The sequence below is a fragment of the Triturus cristatus genome, chromosome 5_2, assembly GCF_964204655.1.
Source record: "Triturus cristatus chromosome 5_2, aTriCri1.1, whole genome shotgun sequence".
In the NCBI taxonomy this organism is placed as follows: Eukaryota; Metazoa; Chordata; class Amphibia; order Caudata; family Salamandridae; genus Triturus; species Triturus cristatus.
In genome coordinates, this window is record NC_140588.1 from 194,439,505 (window position 1) to 194,458,142 (window position 18,638).

Consider the following 18,638-nt stretch of genomic DNA (forward strand, 5'->3'; position numbering starts at 1 on the left):
ACTTTTACTTAATATATTTTTGTATAATGCTACGTTGGCCCCAGCGATGTGCCATCAACACACTTAACAGTGACAGTCTTTAGCTTGTGACATTTTAACTTGATTCCATTAGTTACTTAAAACATAGCAAAGATAAGATTATACAGCTAAACAATACAGCTAAAAATACGACTTTAAAAACAAAATAGAACATGCCCCAGCCTTACGCACACAAGCTAAAACAATTGAATCACACAGTATGGAGCTGACTAATATTTGTTGTTAAAGAGATCATGAAAATGTAATATAGCATAATATATAAATCTCATCAAACAACTATGTGGGTCATTATTTCTGAGGCTTGTAATAACGGAGTCCCTGCAGCACCTAAACCCATGAGTGTTAAACTTAGATTTGAATAGCTCCTTCTCCCACCACCAAAAAGGCAGATCAGAGGGAGAAAAACTGATCAAATGATTCATATTTATAGCCAAATAATCTACAATTTAATTCTTGAGCCATGCAAGTGTTCTTCAATCAACAGGATAAGAGGAAGGCCGAGCCTGATAAACTGATGCTAAATTGAGAGTGGTGGAGGTGTACGCAAGTTTTTTGGGGGGCACCCCCATGGAAATAAATATTCGGTCAGCCTTGTTTAGTGCTTTGTACCAATGCCATATGTTCTTTAAATGGAATCTGCTTTGCTTGAACAATGGGCAGTCTTCTAAAGTGATAATTGGAAAGCTTCATTGTCCACAAAGCATTCAAATATTGTTTATTTAAAGTAAATTCAAATTGTTAGTTCAAAGAATGAAAAAGAAAGGAGGAGGCATATCAATTTATATCCTTTCAGATTGGTCGATTTATGGTACTCTCCGGAGCATTGTAGATTTTAAAACACTGGATCACAAATCTAAATTTACATACCCACTCGTGTTTTTTAGACAATATTCCATGACAATTTGTAATTGTTTGTTTGTATCCCAAAGCCCAAAGAGCAGGCTATAAGTGCAACTTTGAAGTCTGCCAGTGAGGTACTTTGGGAGCCCCGTGCGGAAAACTTTGCAGTAAGCAAGGCATATCATAAGAAATGCTCTTGTGAGGTGTTTTTGCATAATGGAAAGCCTAATGTTAACCTTTTTAACAAGGGTGTTGTCTTGACATGTAAACTAGAGATAGGTAAACACACTTCCCAGGTTTCTAATTCTTGTTGTCTGAAATCTGGGTGCTCAGCTGCCCTGGGGCTAGGTGAAGTCTTAGGAGCCAGGTTCTGGCCTTCCGCACACTAGGGTTTCTCTTTACACTCAATTCTTGAAAACTTGTAAAGTAAGCGTTCCTTCATCTAGTGTAACAAATGATAAAGGCATGAGTCGTTATTGGCTTGGTTCTTTGAGCTCTTTTAAAGCAGGAAGTAAATTTAGGTGCTATTTGCATATTTTTGTATACTCATTGGTGTTCTCCAGAAAGCTTTGAAGATCTTGGGCAATATTACAGAAAATGGAGAGGCAGGAGAGATATTTCTACAAAATATCATCTATCTTTCTGAAATTTCAAAAGTCTCTTGAGGTGCTTTTTGGTGAAGTTACATTTTTACATTTTCCAAATCCATCTCTTATGCACAGTAAGCTGAAAGTAGTGACCGAAAAATCCCAAATAGGATACTTGAGATATAACGCTTGTTTTCCTGGGTAGAAACAATCACAAACTTTTTCTGCAAACTATAAAAGAAAGTGTCAATTTTATGAGACTAAATATGAAATGGATTTATGTTTTCCTTGTAAAATATTTTTAAAACAAATTTATAAAGCAGATTGTTTTAAATTCTGATCAACCGTATATAGGGGGTTTCTCATACTTAAATGACAAGAAGTAACAGATGATAATTCTCAAGTAAATAAAAATGTGTCAAGATTTTTCAACTTGGTTAGTTGAGAAAAATAGCATGTGAACAATTTGCCAGGGATTTGGAAGCAAATTAACTGAAGACCTCATAGCTGTATCCCCACTTCTGTTTATATAAACAAAACTACAGCAAATAATTTTTGTTAGCTTTTTGCCTCAGTCAAATAAGTGAAAAGTCCTCAGGAGATGGTATCTTAGCTTCTTGTGAAAAAATGTGATGTATGGATGCCTGGTGGAGAAGAGGCCGCCAAGGTCTCTCATAGATATTATTGGATGGTGTGGCCCAAATAAAGTGGAACGGTGCAGTTGGTTGTCTGGGTACGTGGTGAGGACAGGGCCTTGCTGCAGTTCTGTAGCCCTAAAATGAACAGTTTCTCTGTGCATCTCAGGGCTTGTCAGGTTTTTGCCAAATAGTTGAGGGAGAGTGGATGAGAAGTGGGCCAGGGGCCATACTTGGGGCTTAGCGAGCCTAGTGAAAGTCTGGGACTGCAGGAGCATTAGAGAATGTGTTGTGGGGATTCTGCACCTACACAGAACTATGCGCAGGAAAACAGGACCTCGGTGTATAGGAGTGTACCAACCTATCACCTTAGTACCCAAAATCCCAAAGCCGACTAGCTATAGTGTCTCATTCATTCTCCTCCAAAATCACGAAGCTACAAATGATTAGACAACCCAGAACACAACACCCCTGACTCTCTCAGGAATCGCGGTAGCAAGACATACCCTTTCGCTCGCTCACTCGTACTTGTCCACAATAAGAATTGGCAGAGTTACTGTAATAGTTCAACATGTTTATTTTAACTATTGTGCTCTATAATACAGTATACAAGCCACTACCAGCAGCAAAATGCATAAACTCAAAACAATTAGCATTGTGACAATTCCATAGAGTACAAAAGGGGAAGTCATTATATAAAGATAGTGGAAAAAGCACTATAAGGCCTAACCACACTCCCCTTGACTGGAAGAAGTTTATTATATAAAGGAAGACCTCTGGGCTTTGTTAGCAGACCCCAGACCTTAAATCCTGGATGTAAGGTTTACATCATAGGAACAGCAGAGCTCTTCTCCATGGAAAGGGCTCTCTCCAAGTGTGTGTCAAAACAACACGCATCCCCGTAATATCAAAGCACGAGTCTCCAGCTGTGCAGCTGTGTTTAGCATGTTATGTCTAGGTGCTAGGGAATGACCAGAACAGAATAACAAGGGGCATTGTTTATCGACTTTGCACAACGTGTTCAGACTAAACTCCAGGAACTCAGCAGAGAACGTGAAAGGCAGACAGTTCTCATGTGAAAGGCATAAACAGAGCCTTGCAAAAATAAAGTCATATAGTAACATGCACAAAATCAGCATCATGGCAGCAAAGTTCATGCTAACTTAGCAATGTCGACAAGGACACAAAGGGCCATATAACAAATGCCTGAGAGGCGGCTGGTGAGTACAGACAGGATGCTTGGACTCGTATTGGTGAGCCTAGATGAACACTAGAATGTCACTGCAAATGGTCTGACACCATCTTACGCTGAGTGAAATAAAGGCCAAATGTTCATCTTGTAGGATTTTGAAATGGCCAGGAGCTGGCACTTGAATAATGGGTTTGCTTCAATTATCTTTTATGAAGATTTACACAGCTGCAACATATGTTGAAGTGTTTTATTATTGTGTATGCTGTTTCCAATGTATATTTCAAAAGGGTAATTTTTAGGTTACATTGCCAGGCAGCAAGCTAAGTTACAGGCCGTTTAGAACAGCAGTTATGTCGAAGAGGGAGGAACATGTTAGAGCCCTCCAGGCTTAAGGTAGACAGAGCGGGGGCAAATATTTTAAGTGAAAATTCACTTTATCTATGGGGACATTTTTGTGTCGTAAAACATATACGAAGCCATTCTGGGAGTAACTCATCCACACTGGGAGTATAAGACTTGGAGGGAAAGGAGAGGGTTGAAGCAGAAAGGGGAAATGATGTGAAGGGTCACAAGGGGATACTGGGAAGCATTTGATGTAGGGCCTGACCAAAGGCGGCTCAGCAGCAGATGGGCAGGAAGTGGGGTAGGAGATCTTGCATAAGACAAGCTCATGGAATATGGAGGAGGAAGAGAAAGAAAGGAAGGTGGAGTTTTTAGAGGAATGGTCTGTGGTGGCCTGAGGGGCGGGGGACAACGAACGTGGGGAGGAAGCCATAGACTCTATGTCTGTCAAGATCCCAGGTGTGTAGGCAAGTATTCTAGTAGAAGCTATTCTCTAAAACCCGGTGGAGTCCAGTGCAACACAAGAACATCAATCTGAAGAGAGGTTGCAGTCCAGTGTGTCCCTTCCGACATCAGCGACGAGGAGGCAAGGATTTATTTGATCTGAGTGGAGTGGTGGATAGGTGCTTGGGACAAATGGAAGTGGGGTTTCAGAAGGGGTAATGAATCCCGATCTTGGGAGCAGTGGGATAAGGACAACAACAAGTGATCAATTTGAATTTTGGAAATAAAGATACGGTTTTTGGTGGAATAGCGGGTACAGGGCACTGGGTTGTAAGGTGCTAACACTGGCTATAACAAGTTCTTTTTAAGGATGGATGTGGGTGGCAAACTGTGGAGAGAGAAGGGTTCATGGCACCTAGTAGTTTACATTTTGGCAGAGAAGAGAGTGAAGTAGAGAAGGTGGGTGTGCAAGATGTAAGCAGGGTTGTGAGAAGAGAGCAGCCCAGTTTAGACTAGGACCGGAGGCCGAAACAAAGGGGCACAAGGTGCAGCAATAGAACCTGGACCTTGTGGCACAGTGGACTAATACATTGTCTCCTAAAATCTGGGTTTGACCTCATGGTCATAGGTTTGAATTGCAGTGGACTCACTCAGCCTTTCATCCTTCTGAGGTCAACAAAAGGAGTATTAGGGCCCGATTCACAGAGCTAACTTAAGACAAAATCCTCAACCTACTACCATTTTGGTATTCACAGAAGGCACTTACTCATTTTGGTATTCACAGAAGACACTTACTCATTTTGGTATTCATAGAAGTTAGGAGTCCTAAATGCCTTCTGTGAATACCGAAAGTCTTAAAATTAGGATTTTTCTCAGTTTAGGAGTAGTAAAGTTAGGAGTCCTAACTTTACTACTCCTAAACTGAGAAAAATCCTGACTTTTGAGAGACTAAATTAATAGATGGTTTGTGTGTCCCGGCATGTATTTATTGGTGGATGTGTTGATTAGATTACTTGGTTACAGGTAGGTTTCTCTACATTTGTCGTAGAAAGTTTTATTAAACTCAGGACAGCACCAAATCTCCACATTTGGTTTCACTGCACTTAGATTTGTAAGGCCCCACGTACACCTTGAAGACTTTATGATCCCACATTTGTCCTCACTTTTAGACTCTTCACCCTGTTGTAGGCTTTCCCACTGGTGCTTTTTCACCAACACTACTTGACTTAGGGTTGCATTGCATTTGATCGGTTTATTTTGAGTTCCACTTCATTACTGAGATCAGTTTGACGCTACAATTTAGGGTTCCTAATAGTGGTTTTGTTTTTACTCTTTCAAAAACTCAAGTGCTTCTCCCCACAAGCGGGATTTTTTCCATCACACCTTTGGCTTTAACTTTGGGGTGTGGATTAATAGATTTTCATACCTTTAATGATAAGAGTCATTTCTGAATTGTTTCCAGCCCTGAAGAAGTCAAGGGTCACACCCTATTGACGAAACACGTGTTGGCTGGACTTTTGTGAAATGGCTGGACTTTTGTGAAATATTTCATTAAAGACGAAGAAAAATACTCCAAAAGGACACCAGTTGTCTCCATCCTTTAAACCAACAGAAATGTGTTGAACTGTATTTTACTTGTATGCATGTGCATAGGAACTGTCACTATGTGTACATAGTTTGGATCAACTGGTATTGTGGAGAGGTAGGTGGGAGCAGCATTCTAGATACATGCGATAAAGAGAGAAGGAAGGTAAAGGAGCGATTAAGGGATTTTTAGTTTTGAATGGTTTTAAAGATGAAGTTTGAGGAGGATGGATAGTTTTGTAATGAGGTACATTTGACCTTTTTGGGGAATGAGTATTTGTTTAATATGCAGGAGTGGGTGGTGGCAAATATTTTTTTGATGGGGCGATTATGAGAAGTTTAAGATCAGATGAGCAGTCAATGAGAAAAGTTACAAAAGGGGGTTGGGGCAAAAAAATGCCACAGAGATAGTTTTCCTGGTTAGCTGGTTGCTGTCAAGTTGGAGGGGTAACAAAAGGGTTGCCTCAGACAATATAAAAAAAACACCTTGGGTGGATGGTGGTGGGGATGGAAATGAGCTGTGGGCGGTTAGGAAATGGGGAAGAGTTGAAATGGGGCAAATAAGGAAGAAAGAAAAGTGACGGTATGGCATGTACACTCACTGGCGTAACTAAACCTGAGGGAGGCCCCCTGCAAAGTACACAGCAGGGGCCCCTTGCCTATGGACCCACTGAGTAGCTTCCAGGCCAGGTGCACCAGCCCGTGCACAATGCCGGAGTGGGCCCCCCAGGGCTCGGCCTTTTCACCTCAGGGGCTGCGGGGGCTTATGTTAGGCCACTGTGTACACTGATGGCGGTTAGAGTCAAGTGACAGATTTTAAAGTAAATGGGCTATGTGACGTCGCTAAGGGTGATTGTTGTTAGGAATGGACATTGAATTAGTGAGGAGGGATGCCTTTGGCATGTGAGGCTATGCCAATGATCGATTTATTGTTAGCGCAGCCCTTTTTAGGTCAAGAATTCGAGACCTCTTGTATATACTTTAGTATATACTTATATGCGTATGTATTTTGTGGGCTATGGAGATCAGCCCTAGTACTTGTCTGCTTCCGCTTAGGGACTTTAATTTCTGTTCAACTGCCTTTATTTAACTTTCTTGATAAAAAAACGCCAGCAGAGGTCAGTACAATAGCAGAATTACTTTAGCATTCTCTAGATGCCAGTCCAAAGAAATTGTCTTCCACGAGCACCCGTAGATATAAATATTGTTTTCAAATCTTGTATTTTCAGTGATATGACCACCGAAGGCCCTGATTTTATATTAAAAGCAGAGCTTTGGACTATACCGTTTTCAGCTGAAAGGCAATATTTCTCTCCATGTGTTCCCATAACTGGCGTGTCTCGCAGTTTGGTGCTTACTTTCCCTCTACGTTAAAGAACAGTAGATGTTTCAGCACCCAGGCTAATGTGCTGCATAGCTAAACACATATAAGGTCCCAAAGGCGAGACCGATTGCATTGTAAATGCTTGTTAAAGCTGTCATTTACACTCTGTACTGACGTCCTTCCTGGTTATGCTATCTCACTCTATCAACTTGTGTGGGAGGAACATTCTCAGTAAATAAAGTCGTGGGCTGGAATAAAAAACCTGCAGAGTCCTCTTTCAACATAAAAAAATATATATATAGTCCATCAATTCTAAGATTTTCGCCCCAATTAGAATTTTGTAGACCGCTATAAAAAATTTAAAATATGTATTTTTTTCATTAGAACACAAGTGAAAGTCTAGGAAAAAACACAGGCGAGGAAAAGTCACTGTTAGTCACTACCTGGGCGACTTTTTGGCAGCTGTGCGCTATATAAATGGCTCATTCATTCAACTAAAACTTCCTTTGACCCCAAATGAGAATCAACGACGGAGGACTTACCTCCATTCTCTAGAATGCAAGCTAAGAGGTCAAGCGCCAGGGCATTTTGAATTTATTTGTAAATTTGTGGAGACCAACCATAGTCTTTTGAAATTTGACATTGCAGAAGAGTCTGGCGCTCGCGCACAGTAGCTTGAAAGTGAGATGTAACCGCTGAGCTTGTGCCAGCCACTCATCACACATTGTTTATAATGAAGGTTAATAGGAGCTTTTGACACCAAGCTAATTAATTCACATGCTCTACTTAATTACTCATTCAAATTGCATATAACTAAAGGAGCATTGTCGCTGTTTTCTCTGATGGCCTGTCAATTTTATTAGAAATTAATGGAACAGTTGTCTTAGTAAAGCTAAGTCGAACCTTGGCTGTTTACATTGGATATCTTATTTATCTTTTATTCTTTGAACCGCTGCAATGTAACTCTCCAGTTTTGGAATGCCACGTTTTCAGAGCAACCTTTTCATTCTACAAATGTTGGTGTTGAGTGGTTAATAGTAAAATAAGTTAAACAGGGAAAAAAACGTACTTATGATGGAAATACAGATTTAGAATTAACCATCTCACCCTTCACATTTTGGGATGAGTCTGTAGAGGAGCGTTTGTCAGTTGTGCACCTCTACACAAGTAGAAAAAAAAAGTGCACTGAACATTGGCGTTGTGTACTGATGCAAATATACAGATAGAAAAGTTCTTAGTGTATAAAATGTGACCATGATAACTCTTGGCTAAAATAAGCTGTGTTTGTGTTGTATTTCCACAGGTTTCTTTGGACCGACCCTCAATAGCTTCATCCATGTTCTCATGTACTCATACTACGGCCTCTCTGTTTTTCCATCCATGCACAAGTACCTCTGGTGGAAGAAATACCTCACTCAAGCACAACTGGTAATCGCATTTCTTTACAGGTGTATCCCTATCTAATTAATGATACTCTTCTGTTTTTCCAGTTAATATTAATTAGTTGTGTGTTTTGCTATATAATCTACTTGTAATTAGAACACTGTAATGTTGAGCACTCCATTGAAGACAATGGAGTGCTCCGGGCTTCCAATGGCTGGTAGAGGCCTAGGGCATCAACATTACAATGTTTGTTGACAGCTGTTGCTGTGAACAAAGGCCTCAGGGAGCCCGAGGGGATTTCAGCCCCCTCGGTCTCTGTGGCGCCTTTGTTTTACAAATTAGAGCATTCTCCCCTCTAGCAGTGGAGTGTTCCAGAAGCCTCTGTAGCAGGCACTACCGGCCATTAAAGGCCCTTGCTTTCGGCTCGGGCCTTTAACGCTGGAGCAGGCCTTTAATGGCTGGTAGAGTCCACTACAACGGGCTCTAAGGCTGTAACAGAAGCAGGAAAGCACATAGAAGGCACAGACATCTGGAAACAACGTATACGTTTGAGTTAGCTATCACCCTATAAATGTTTGTACATTATTTTATTACAGGCATGATTTAACATCAGAATAAGCCAGTATTCGAAAAATGATATCCATTCCCTTTTGCATTTGCTTATTAATTTCCAGTACTGGCGCTGCAGCACTTGCCTATACGCTACTATTGATGCCACTGCTGTCCTCTTACCCCCCTCTACGAGCTTATATGTGGAAGGAGGTAAACATGCATTAGTCTTTCCCTAACGATGAAACAGGTTATGCGCACTGGTGCCTTTATGTCCAAAATCCCATCGGTTGTCAGTAATGGGCGCCCACTGTACATGCCAACACCTTCGCAGCCTGCTTCCCAAAGGCTCTCTCATCGACAGTAGGCGCTGCATCAGTCAAAACCTGCAGCCTCACCCTCGGACCTACCGTTTATTGTCAGTAAAAACAGAAGAGGCTGCAATGATTGGGGAGGCTGCGAGAAAGTTTCTCGAAGTTCACCTACAAAGCTACCCTTCTTGGTGGGCTAGAGATCTGCATGGCCACACCAGCAGCTACACAATGTCTGCAGAAAGACCCATGACTGAATCTGATCGGCAGGAGCCCCCTTGCAATACAGAGTATCAACCCCCCCACACTTCCCCCCACTGTATGCATAAAATTACCAGCAGTGGCAGCTGGCATGGCTCACGGTTGGGAGGGGGGAAGGCGCAGTGTGTGCAAAATTTAAAATAAATAAAAATAAAATGAACACTTACTTTTGCTGCAGGGTCCCGTGTCTCTGCTCCTGCTCTCCTCGTCGGACTTGAGGAACAGGAAGCACAGCCAGGCATCCCAGGCCAATCACAAAGCTGCAATGCAGCGTTGTGATCGGCAAGCCACCCAGGCCCCCTGACCAATCAGAACGCAGCAATGCAGTGCTGTGATTAGTCTGAGCGTCCTGGTTCGTTGCTCAGCCAGGGAATGGGGGCCTGAGCATGTTCTCCATGCAGGCTGTAATGCAGATTACATGGAGAACAGGGAAAGTGCACATGACTGTTTTTGGCGGCCCATGAGGGCGGGTCAAACAGTCATGTATACTTAGAAGTGGACAGACCACTCCCCCCCGCCCTGCTCCAAGAGCAGAGCAGCCCCTCCCACCCGCCCACCCACAAAGCAGCACGGAAACCAGTACTGACTGAAACATAAAATTATAATAACTCAAAGGTATCATTTTATGTTTTCTTTACTTTGCACTGCTTAAAAGCAGTGGGGCGGCGCTCCTCCGCCAGTAATTACCAGTCACCTTGCAGTCTATACCCTAATAAAAGCCCCCCCCTCCTAAGCCTTTATGCGTCTATCTGGTCACGGAACTTCTGGAGTTCTGGCAATAGCCTCATAGTGTCTTTTGAGAGGTATAATATGCTATTTATAATACAAGAAAGCTTGTAATGAATGTATAAACACTCCAAATTTCTTATTACAGTTAAATTGGCACAGTAATAAAAAAATTAGTTGGTTGCTATGCTGTAATCACTTCTTTACAGTTGAGGTTCGACTGTCACTGTTTCTCCACCAGAGGCAGCATCCAATGCTTGTAAAGCAGTTCTCGAAGCATAATTAATACTGCTGTTTAAACAATGAAAAGGATAAGTAGATCTGTCAGCTCTTTCTTTTTAACTATTTTCTCTGAACATTTACTGTCACTTGCTGAATAAGGAGACATTAATGGCAATTCGCATGTTTGAGGCACTTCAGTACTTCATCACAAGAAAGCAGCGGTGTATTTGCAGGTTTCCATTTGGAACCAGAGCCACTTTTGAAGGGGACAAATTGAACTGTTTAAAAACATGTGTTGTGACAAATTACATATTAGACCTCAAAGCACACGATTAGTTAAAATGAGATAGAGGAATTGTGTGTTTAAAAAATATAATGCTCTCTGTCCAGTGATATAAGGATATTGCTACTAAGCCCAGAGTTCTGTTACTTTATAAAAATAAAACCGTAGGGTCCTATTCACAAAGACATTTTGGAGTTCATAAATTAGTACTCAAGTAATACTATTTTACATACTCTTAACTGGGTCGGGCAATGGACGATCCATGGTGGAATGCCTTTGCAAGTTTGTGAACATTCTCAAACTTGTGAGTAAATCAGATTGGGAATATACATTCAAGTTTGTCAAAACATTACTTAAATTTAGATTCGCAACAACAGACATTTGTGTAACTGAGTTCAAGGCGGTTGCGTAAATGGCTCTGTGAATCGAGCCTGTGTCAAAAATATCCAAATAAATCCTAGGTTGAATTTTGCAATAAGGTGGCTTTCTGGCATTGGCAGGTTTTGTCCATCAAGGCCTTTGAAATACATTTCCCTTCTCTACATTTTCACATCTCTATGAGAGCAGTACAGAAATATGCAATAGAAAAACATTAGAATAGTTAGGGTAAACAAGATTTTAAAGTTCTGCTACAAATACACACTCGTTGTAATACATTAGTTGCATCTTTTTAATGGCATGGTTTAGAAGTCGTAATCTGTAGGGTTGTCAATGTATGGGAATTTTACATAAAGCCAGATGAGGAATCTTAACTGCTGAAAGGAAATGCTGTATTCACACAATAGGTTTAAATGGAGACATAGGAAGAGCTTGACTTTACATGTTAAGAGTTAGATCTGCAAGGAAGAATGGAAGCGCCTCACATAACGCAATGTATATAGAATTCTCTTGATTTCGGAAAGGTCCCTGATTTTAAACAGGTGTTGCTCAAACATGAATTGTGGCAGGACACAAATTTGATTTTTTGGCACAATATATTTGGGGAACTTTGATCCCATTTTGTTTCCGGTTTGTCACCTGTATTTGGCACAGTTTTATTCATGGACTCAACGTGAAAGTCTACATCATGTATCAGAGCTGTACTTCGTTTTTGTATACAAAGTTTTGAAAATGTTTAACCCTTTGTTTTACTCATTTTGTTTTAGATCCAGTTTGTGATGACTATTACGCACACGCTCAGTGCCGTTGTTAAGCCTTGTGGGTTTCCGTTTGGTTGCCTCATCTTCCAGTCTTCTTATATGACCACATTGGTTATCCTGTTTATAAATTTTTATGTTAAGGTAAGTTTTCTTAATTAAGATTTCTTTCTCTTTTGTGCACCAATAGCAAGCAGCCTTTTTGTCACCCCTGTTCTAATCCATACAAAAACTCTTTTAAGCTGTGCACTTCCAACTTTCAGCACATTCACTCTGAAAATAATTCTAGCACCACTGAGAGAGTAAAAAACGAAATTAAAAGGAAAAAAGGTGTAAGCCTGTGCAAGACAAGCTCATAAAATAGTGGTTTCTAAGCCTCAACAAAGGTTGGCAATGAACCAGATTTAAGTTGCCGGAAACTTGAAGACTTCAGAAAGGAGAATGTTAGGGCCTGAAGTAATTTCCAAAACTGTCAGAATATTCACTGGCTCTGGTACCACTGTGCCACACCAAGAGTCTTCCAATACCCCTGCAATAGTACATTCAGTGGAGCTGTAACCTTCAGACTGTCTTCAAGTATGCTCTGCCTAACCTAAAATAGAAGGTTAGCTTCCAGGAGAGCCAATAGCTAATATGTGCATACGTTTAAAACAAAGAATGCAGACCATATGTCAGCAGGGAACATATAGCCTCCATGAACCATTCCTGTTTTTATGTCCTTTTCAAAACAGCATCTAATAAGGAAAATGTATAACTAATGGTAATTTGAACATCAGTTTTACACTGCAGCAGTCAAATTAAGACCTTAAGTAGTTCATCTGCAAGAAGTGACGTTGCCCACTACACCATGATTTGGGGAAACATAATATAGAAATTCATACATTTTGCATTGTTTCTTTCCAGGTCGTAAAGGCTTCCAAAGCATTTTAGATGATCTGAAGCTGCTTTACAATCTAACAAACCTAGTCTTTCTTTTGTAGATAAATGCATGTCCTTCGCCCTGGAAATCTTGCAATTAGATTTTACAGCCGGTACGAAGAATGCAATTCCATTAGGATTCTTAGCAACAAAAAAAAAACACTTCTATGTATAAAGTCACCTAAAGATCAAGTGAATAAAAGGGGGATTTATTTCGTCAGCAGTCAGTCAGTAGCACTGGATGAATACTCATACCTGGATGTGGATCAGGTTTGTGTACAACCTGCTTAGCCATTCACTTAATGCCATCTAAACTCAGTGAGGATATTTTGTTTCTTAAAGTCCTCACTCTTTTTGAAAGTCATGTAGAGATATAAATAAAAAGAAAATGTTTAAAAAAAAAAGTTAAAAGCCAGTTACAACTGATTTTGTTGGACATAATGTATAAACAATGAGCCATTGTGTGAGTTTAGACACAGTATCAAGGGCTACCATTAAATTCTCAATTAACGTATCACACCGAAGTGCTGGTACTCTGCTTGTGCAAGTGCTGTTGGGCCAATCATTCATAAAATAAAAAGAAATAGGGTAAGCCAAAGTTGCAACCATTGTGCAGTTGCATCAGGCTTCTTAGTAAGTAAAAATTCCAGTCATAATGTGTACATAGTTCCACATGAGTTAATACACCATACACTAGGTCAAACAAGATCATGATAGAAAATGTTGTTCAAACCATGTTTAAGTTGTAGGTTAAATCAGTGGACTATATAACTACCAAATGCATTGTTTTAAGTTCTTGATTATATCTAAAATCCTACTTTTATGTGCATTATGTTATTTGTATGTGTAACACGCATCTAACCTATAAGGATATTCTGGCATGGTGTGTGCTTACATTCCTTTGTTTAAACAACAGTGGCTGACATGACAATGTGCATTGCACAACGTGAATATATAGGGAATGCTCAATATAGAAAGTGCCTGTGGCATTAACAGTTTTGGATGTATAGGGTCATTGTAATGTCTTATTGCTATCTTACATCATTTGAATGTTTTTAATTTCAAAGAATTTTATTGAAACTTTTAACAAAAGGAACAAAGGGAAGACAGAACGATATGCATAGTGAAAAGTGGAGAAGTAGTATACATGTACGAGTTTGGTTGGAGGATGCTAAGCAGTAGAAATATGATATTAAAGTTGTCTCAGATCACCAATTCAGGACATGTTAAATTATAATAAACAGAAGACAAAAGGAATGATAAATTAACAGGAAATGTGCTCATGAGTGCTCATCACATAGCGCTATGGGCCTAGGATATGGAACAAGTTGCCCATAAAGCTCTTTTAGCATACATAGTCAATTACAGATATATAATTTGCAGATTACACTGTGTATACTCATACCTAACACCTGGTACAAGTTGCCAAGAGTTGCAATATAATACAAGTTGCTAGGCAAAGATCCCTAGGGTTCCTCCAGACACGGATTATATTTCCCGCATGGTTACTAATTGAAAAAGAAATTTTAGGAGACCTCCACCCCATAACCCATTTGACCAGCAAACCAAAAAAACCCTATTCAGGAAAATATATTTTTAGCAGCACCAATGGAGCTCTATTAAAGATTGACAAGCTCCTGGAGACCCCAATCACACATTCTAACATAATTTGTCTTTGGAATAATCCCCAAATCAAAATTCGTGGGGAACAGCGGCGGCTTCTCCGCTATGATGGAGGAGCGTCGCCCCCCCCCCCCGCCAGCTGCATAAACAAATAAAACGTTAATAAACCTGGGTTTATTATCATTTTATTTTGTTTTTCCAGGCGAGTCTTGGGGGCGAGTGGTATGAACTGCTAAAAGTGCGCATGCAGATTTGGCTGGCTGTTTCTGGATGCCAAACCAAATTGCACACTGAAGCGGTCGCCAACCAGAGCTGTGTTGCCGGGTTGGAGTCAGCAAGCACAGGCTCCCAGTCTCCCTGAGAGTGAAAATCTAGGGCACTCAGGCCAATCTTGAAGCTGCTCCCTTGCATGAGAGCAGCTTCAGGATTGGCCGCAGGGGAGTCTGGGAGCCTGTGCCTGCAGTGGAGACACAAGAGGAGCAGAAGACCGGCGATGCGGCTGGCTGCAGGCAAGTTCCTTTTCTTCCCCCTTTTTTTCATTGTTTTCGACTCTTGCCATCTAATTTGGGAGTTGTCTCCCACAAAATCTCTCCCTCCCTCTCCCAGGCAAAATAATGGCTCATTCACAGGATGTTCTGGACTCCGGACCGGCTCCATAAACTGTCATTCAGAGAGAGCCCATCTTGCTGGAACTGCACCAAATTGATGGGAGACCTCCCCCCACCTATTCTTCCACTGCAGTGCGGTCTCCCCATTGTGGAAATCCATATTTGATTTTATCCATACTCTGTTTGGGATTCATCTAAAAATAAATTTCCTTTCCCTAATTCAAGGATTCCTAGACCCACAAATCAAATCACATAATGATAGCCTTCTGGTATATTTTCTTCTAACTGCAGCCTGTGAATCAGTGCTTGCTAACTGGAAAAGCACAGCGGCTACCTAATTTCATTCCCGGTTAAATTGGGTTGCTTACCTCAGAGGGGTCTATAGCATTTCCCCCCAGAACTCCCCATGGAGATCACGTAGGCACCTCTGTATGGAAGACTCTTGATAACTATATTGCCACTACCAAACCCCCACAACTCTTTGTATATATTGTGTGGTCTGCAAATTATTTGACTGATTAAATATATCTATAATTGCCTCACTTTGTATTCTAAAAAAGCTATATAATTTGAATGTTTTTATGGGAATGTATTTTTTCCAGAAATGTACATTGGCGAAACAAGAGGCTTTTTACAGATGGGGTTCCTCTTATAATTCATCTATTTTAGCCACAACCTTAACTTCTCAAATCTAGTATTTGTAGTTTTAGTAGTTTATAAACAATTTTTTGGGATTTACTAAATTTTAGAAACCTATTTATCATGATGTGGAGACCACTCTGCTGCATGGAAATGTAGTCAAAATGTGGTGGTGAATGGAGCGCTGGAAATCGAGTTGTGTTTTTTGTTACCACAGCTTTCCTGCCCCAAGGAGGGCTCTTAGAGTAGGAAAGCAGAGCAAAACAACCCCACTCTGCTTGCTAGTTTTAACCAAAAATGTCTGTGTTTAGGAGCAAAGAAAGACCCTTTCCTCGAACTCACCCAAACCACTAGCAGAAAAAGTTACTTACCTTTGGTAACAAAATTTTCAGTACATGCAGCATATTCCTGCAGATGATGCACCTTAGGAATATCCAACAAGTATTATTATTATTATTACAGCTTGTAGAGCACACAGCTACCTCCAACGGAAGTCTCCCGGCGCTAGCAGTGCATTCAGCCTATTGGGAGTGATCAAGACGTGCACGGAATCTAGGGAAGGCCGAAGAGCCAGGTTTTTAGAGCGTTCTTAAACCTAAATTCTGGCTCGGTCGTCCTCAAATGCTCAGGCATAGAGTTCCATAGTGTAGCAGTTTTGACCGGGAATGGCACGGCCACCCGTCCTGGCCTTCGCAAAGTGAGGGATAACCAATAGTTTCTGGTCATTCGATCTAAGAACTCTATTCTTGATATATTTCTGAAGACTCTGTCTCAAATACTGTGGACCAGTATCTTTCATTGCTCTATGGGCCATGGTCAGTGCTTTGTATTCTATTCTTCTTTTTACAGGCAACCAGTGTAGACTCTGCAAATGAAGGGTAATGTGGTGTCGCAATGGCACATTCCTCACAAGCCTTGCTGCCGAGTTTTGAATAATCTGTAGCCTTCTGAGTAAATACTCAGGGAGACCCAGGTAAAGGCTATTCGCGTAGTCAAGCTGGGAGGTGACTAATGCATGCACCACAGTCTTCCTGCAGTCCATAGGCAGAAAGTGAAGGAATCTCCGTAGAGCCTTCAGTCTCCAAAAACACTGTGTGGAAACATGGGAAATTTGTGCTATGCCTATCATTTGTGAATCAAACTTAAAGCCTAGATTTCTGGATGAAGCAACAGGTGAGAGGAGGTGGATTTAACTCAGACGGCCACCAGAGATCTGACGGAGGGGTGGTAGAATGATTAAAAAACAAAACCTCAGTTTTTTCGGTGTTCAATTTTAAGCAGCTATTCGTCATCCATGACAAGATATTAAGAAGACACTGCTTAAAACTGGCAAAGGCTGTCTCGCTGTGATCTCTGTCGCGTGTCATCGCAATACGAGACGACCTTCACCCCACCTCGCTCAACGATGGTCCCAAAGGGGGGTAAGATGCACAATAAAAAGCGTTAGACTCAGAGCCGAGCCCCGAGGGACCCCACATACAAGGGGGCTGGATGTGGAGACATAAGGATGGAGAGTTACCTGCTGTGTACGCCCCTCAAGAAATGAGCGGAACCAGGCCAGGACAGTACCCGTCACTCCTAAATGTTCCAGTCTATTTAGAAGAATCCTGTGTGACACCATATCAAAAGCTGCGGTCAAGGCCACCAGCATCGCACAGCTTCCTTGATCCATCGTTTCACGGATAGTATCTGCAACTTCAAACAGGGCAGTCTCCGTGCTATAGCCCGATCTAAATCCTGACTGGGAGTCGTGCAGATAATGGTTCGACTCCAGGAAGTCCGATAGTTGTTTGTGAACTTCTTTTTCTAGAATTTTAGCTGGGACAGGAAGGAGGGAAATTGGCCTAAGATGTTTTGGCTCTGCTGGGTCAGCATCTTCTTTCTTAAGAATTGGCCAGACAAATGCATTTTTCCAACCAATTCGATAGATCCCAGTCTCTAACGAAGAATTCCAAATAGGATTCATTATAGGATTGAGCCAAGGTGCTAATAACTTGAAGAATCTGGCATGGCGGGGTGAGACGGAGAGCCAGATTTTATTTTATTCAGTTCCACCAGGGATGCTTCCAGGCAGCAGGGGAAAAAGACAGATCACATGCGGGTCCAGTCTGAGGTATGGGATAGCAGGTCTAGAGGTCCTGAAAGTGGAAAGGAGGAGTAAATATTTTGAATTTTATTCAGAAAAAAAGTGGCTAAGTCTTCACAGAGGGCCACTGAGAGGGGGGGGGGGGGGAATAGTACTCTTCAGAGCTTGTGGTTTGATAAAACCCTGAACTAACTTGAAGACTTCTTTCGCACTGTTGTCCGAAGATTTGATCTGATTAGTGACATAGTCCCTAACAATCTTACGCTTTAGACCATGACATTTTCTTTGCGCTGCTTTATATGTGCATTTGGCCTCTGGCTCATAATTTTTCCGCCAGGCATGCTCCAGCATCTTACATAAGCTTTTCTCTGTGCAGAGTTCAGTAGTAAACCAGGGGGCCGAGGGTTTACTCCTGGCCAATTTCATGGTCTTAATTTGGGCAATTTATCAAGGGCTGAGGTCACCCAACAGTTAAAGACTGAAGCGTCATGGCTCAGTTCACCTGTGAGTTGGGGAGGGGTGTTCTGTAACTCACAACCCATAGATTCAGATGAAATCGTCCTCCAATTTCTCGTATCCTCCAAGACTGTTCTAATCTGATTGTTACAGGAAACCCGCATTAGATTAAAAGGGATCAACAAGTGATCCGACCAAGTTACCGGTAATGGATCCCCTACCTGCATCGTATGATCATTGGTAAAAAGTAGATCCAGTATGTGTCCAGCCACATGAGTAGATGACGATACCTTTTGGATCAGATTAAGCCCTTTGAGGGTATCAGCCATCTGGACAGCTAAGGGGCAGTTGTCATTGTCCATATGGACATTAAAATCCCCGAGGACTGTAAAATTAGTATGCCTCAGTGAGAGGTCGGTGAAAATATCATACATTTTCAGCAAATGGGCA

The 18,638-nt window shown here is 41.4% G+C and overlaps 1 protein-coding gene across 1 annotated transcript in view; it reads left to right on the forward strand.

Moving 5' to 3' along the window:
- The window catches only part of ELOVL2 (ELOVL fatty acid elongase 2), a 422,911-nt gene that overhangs the window by 386,360 nt on the left and 17,913 nt on the right, over positions 1 to 18,638 (forward strand). Inside the window, exons 6-7 of the mRNA XM_085606971.1 lie at positions 8,291 to 8,415; positions 11,868 to 12,002. Coding sequence (XP_085463097.1) covers positions 8,291 to 8,415; positions 11,868 to 12,002 — 260 coding nt within the window. The remainder of the gene's footprint in view (positions 1 to 8,290; positions 8,416 to 11,867; positions 12,003 to 18,638) is intronic.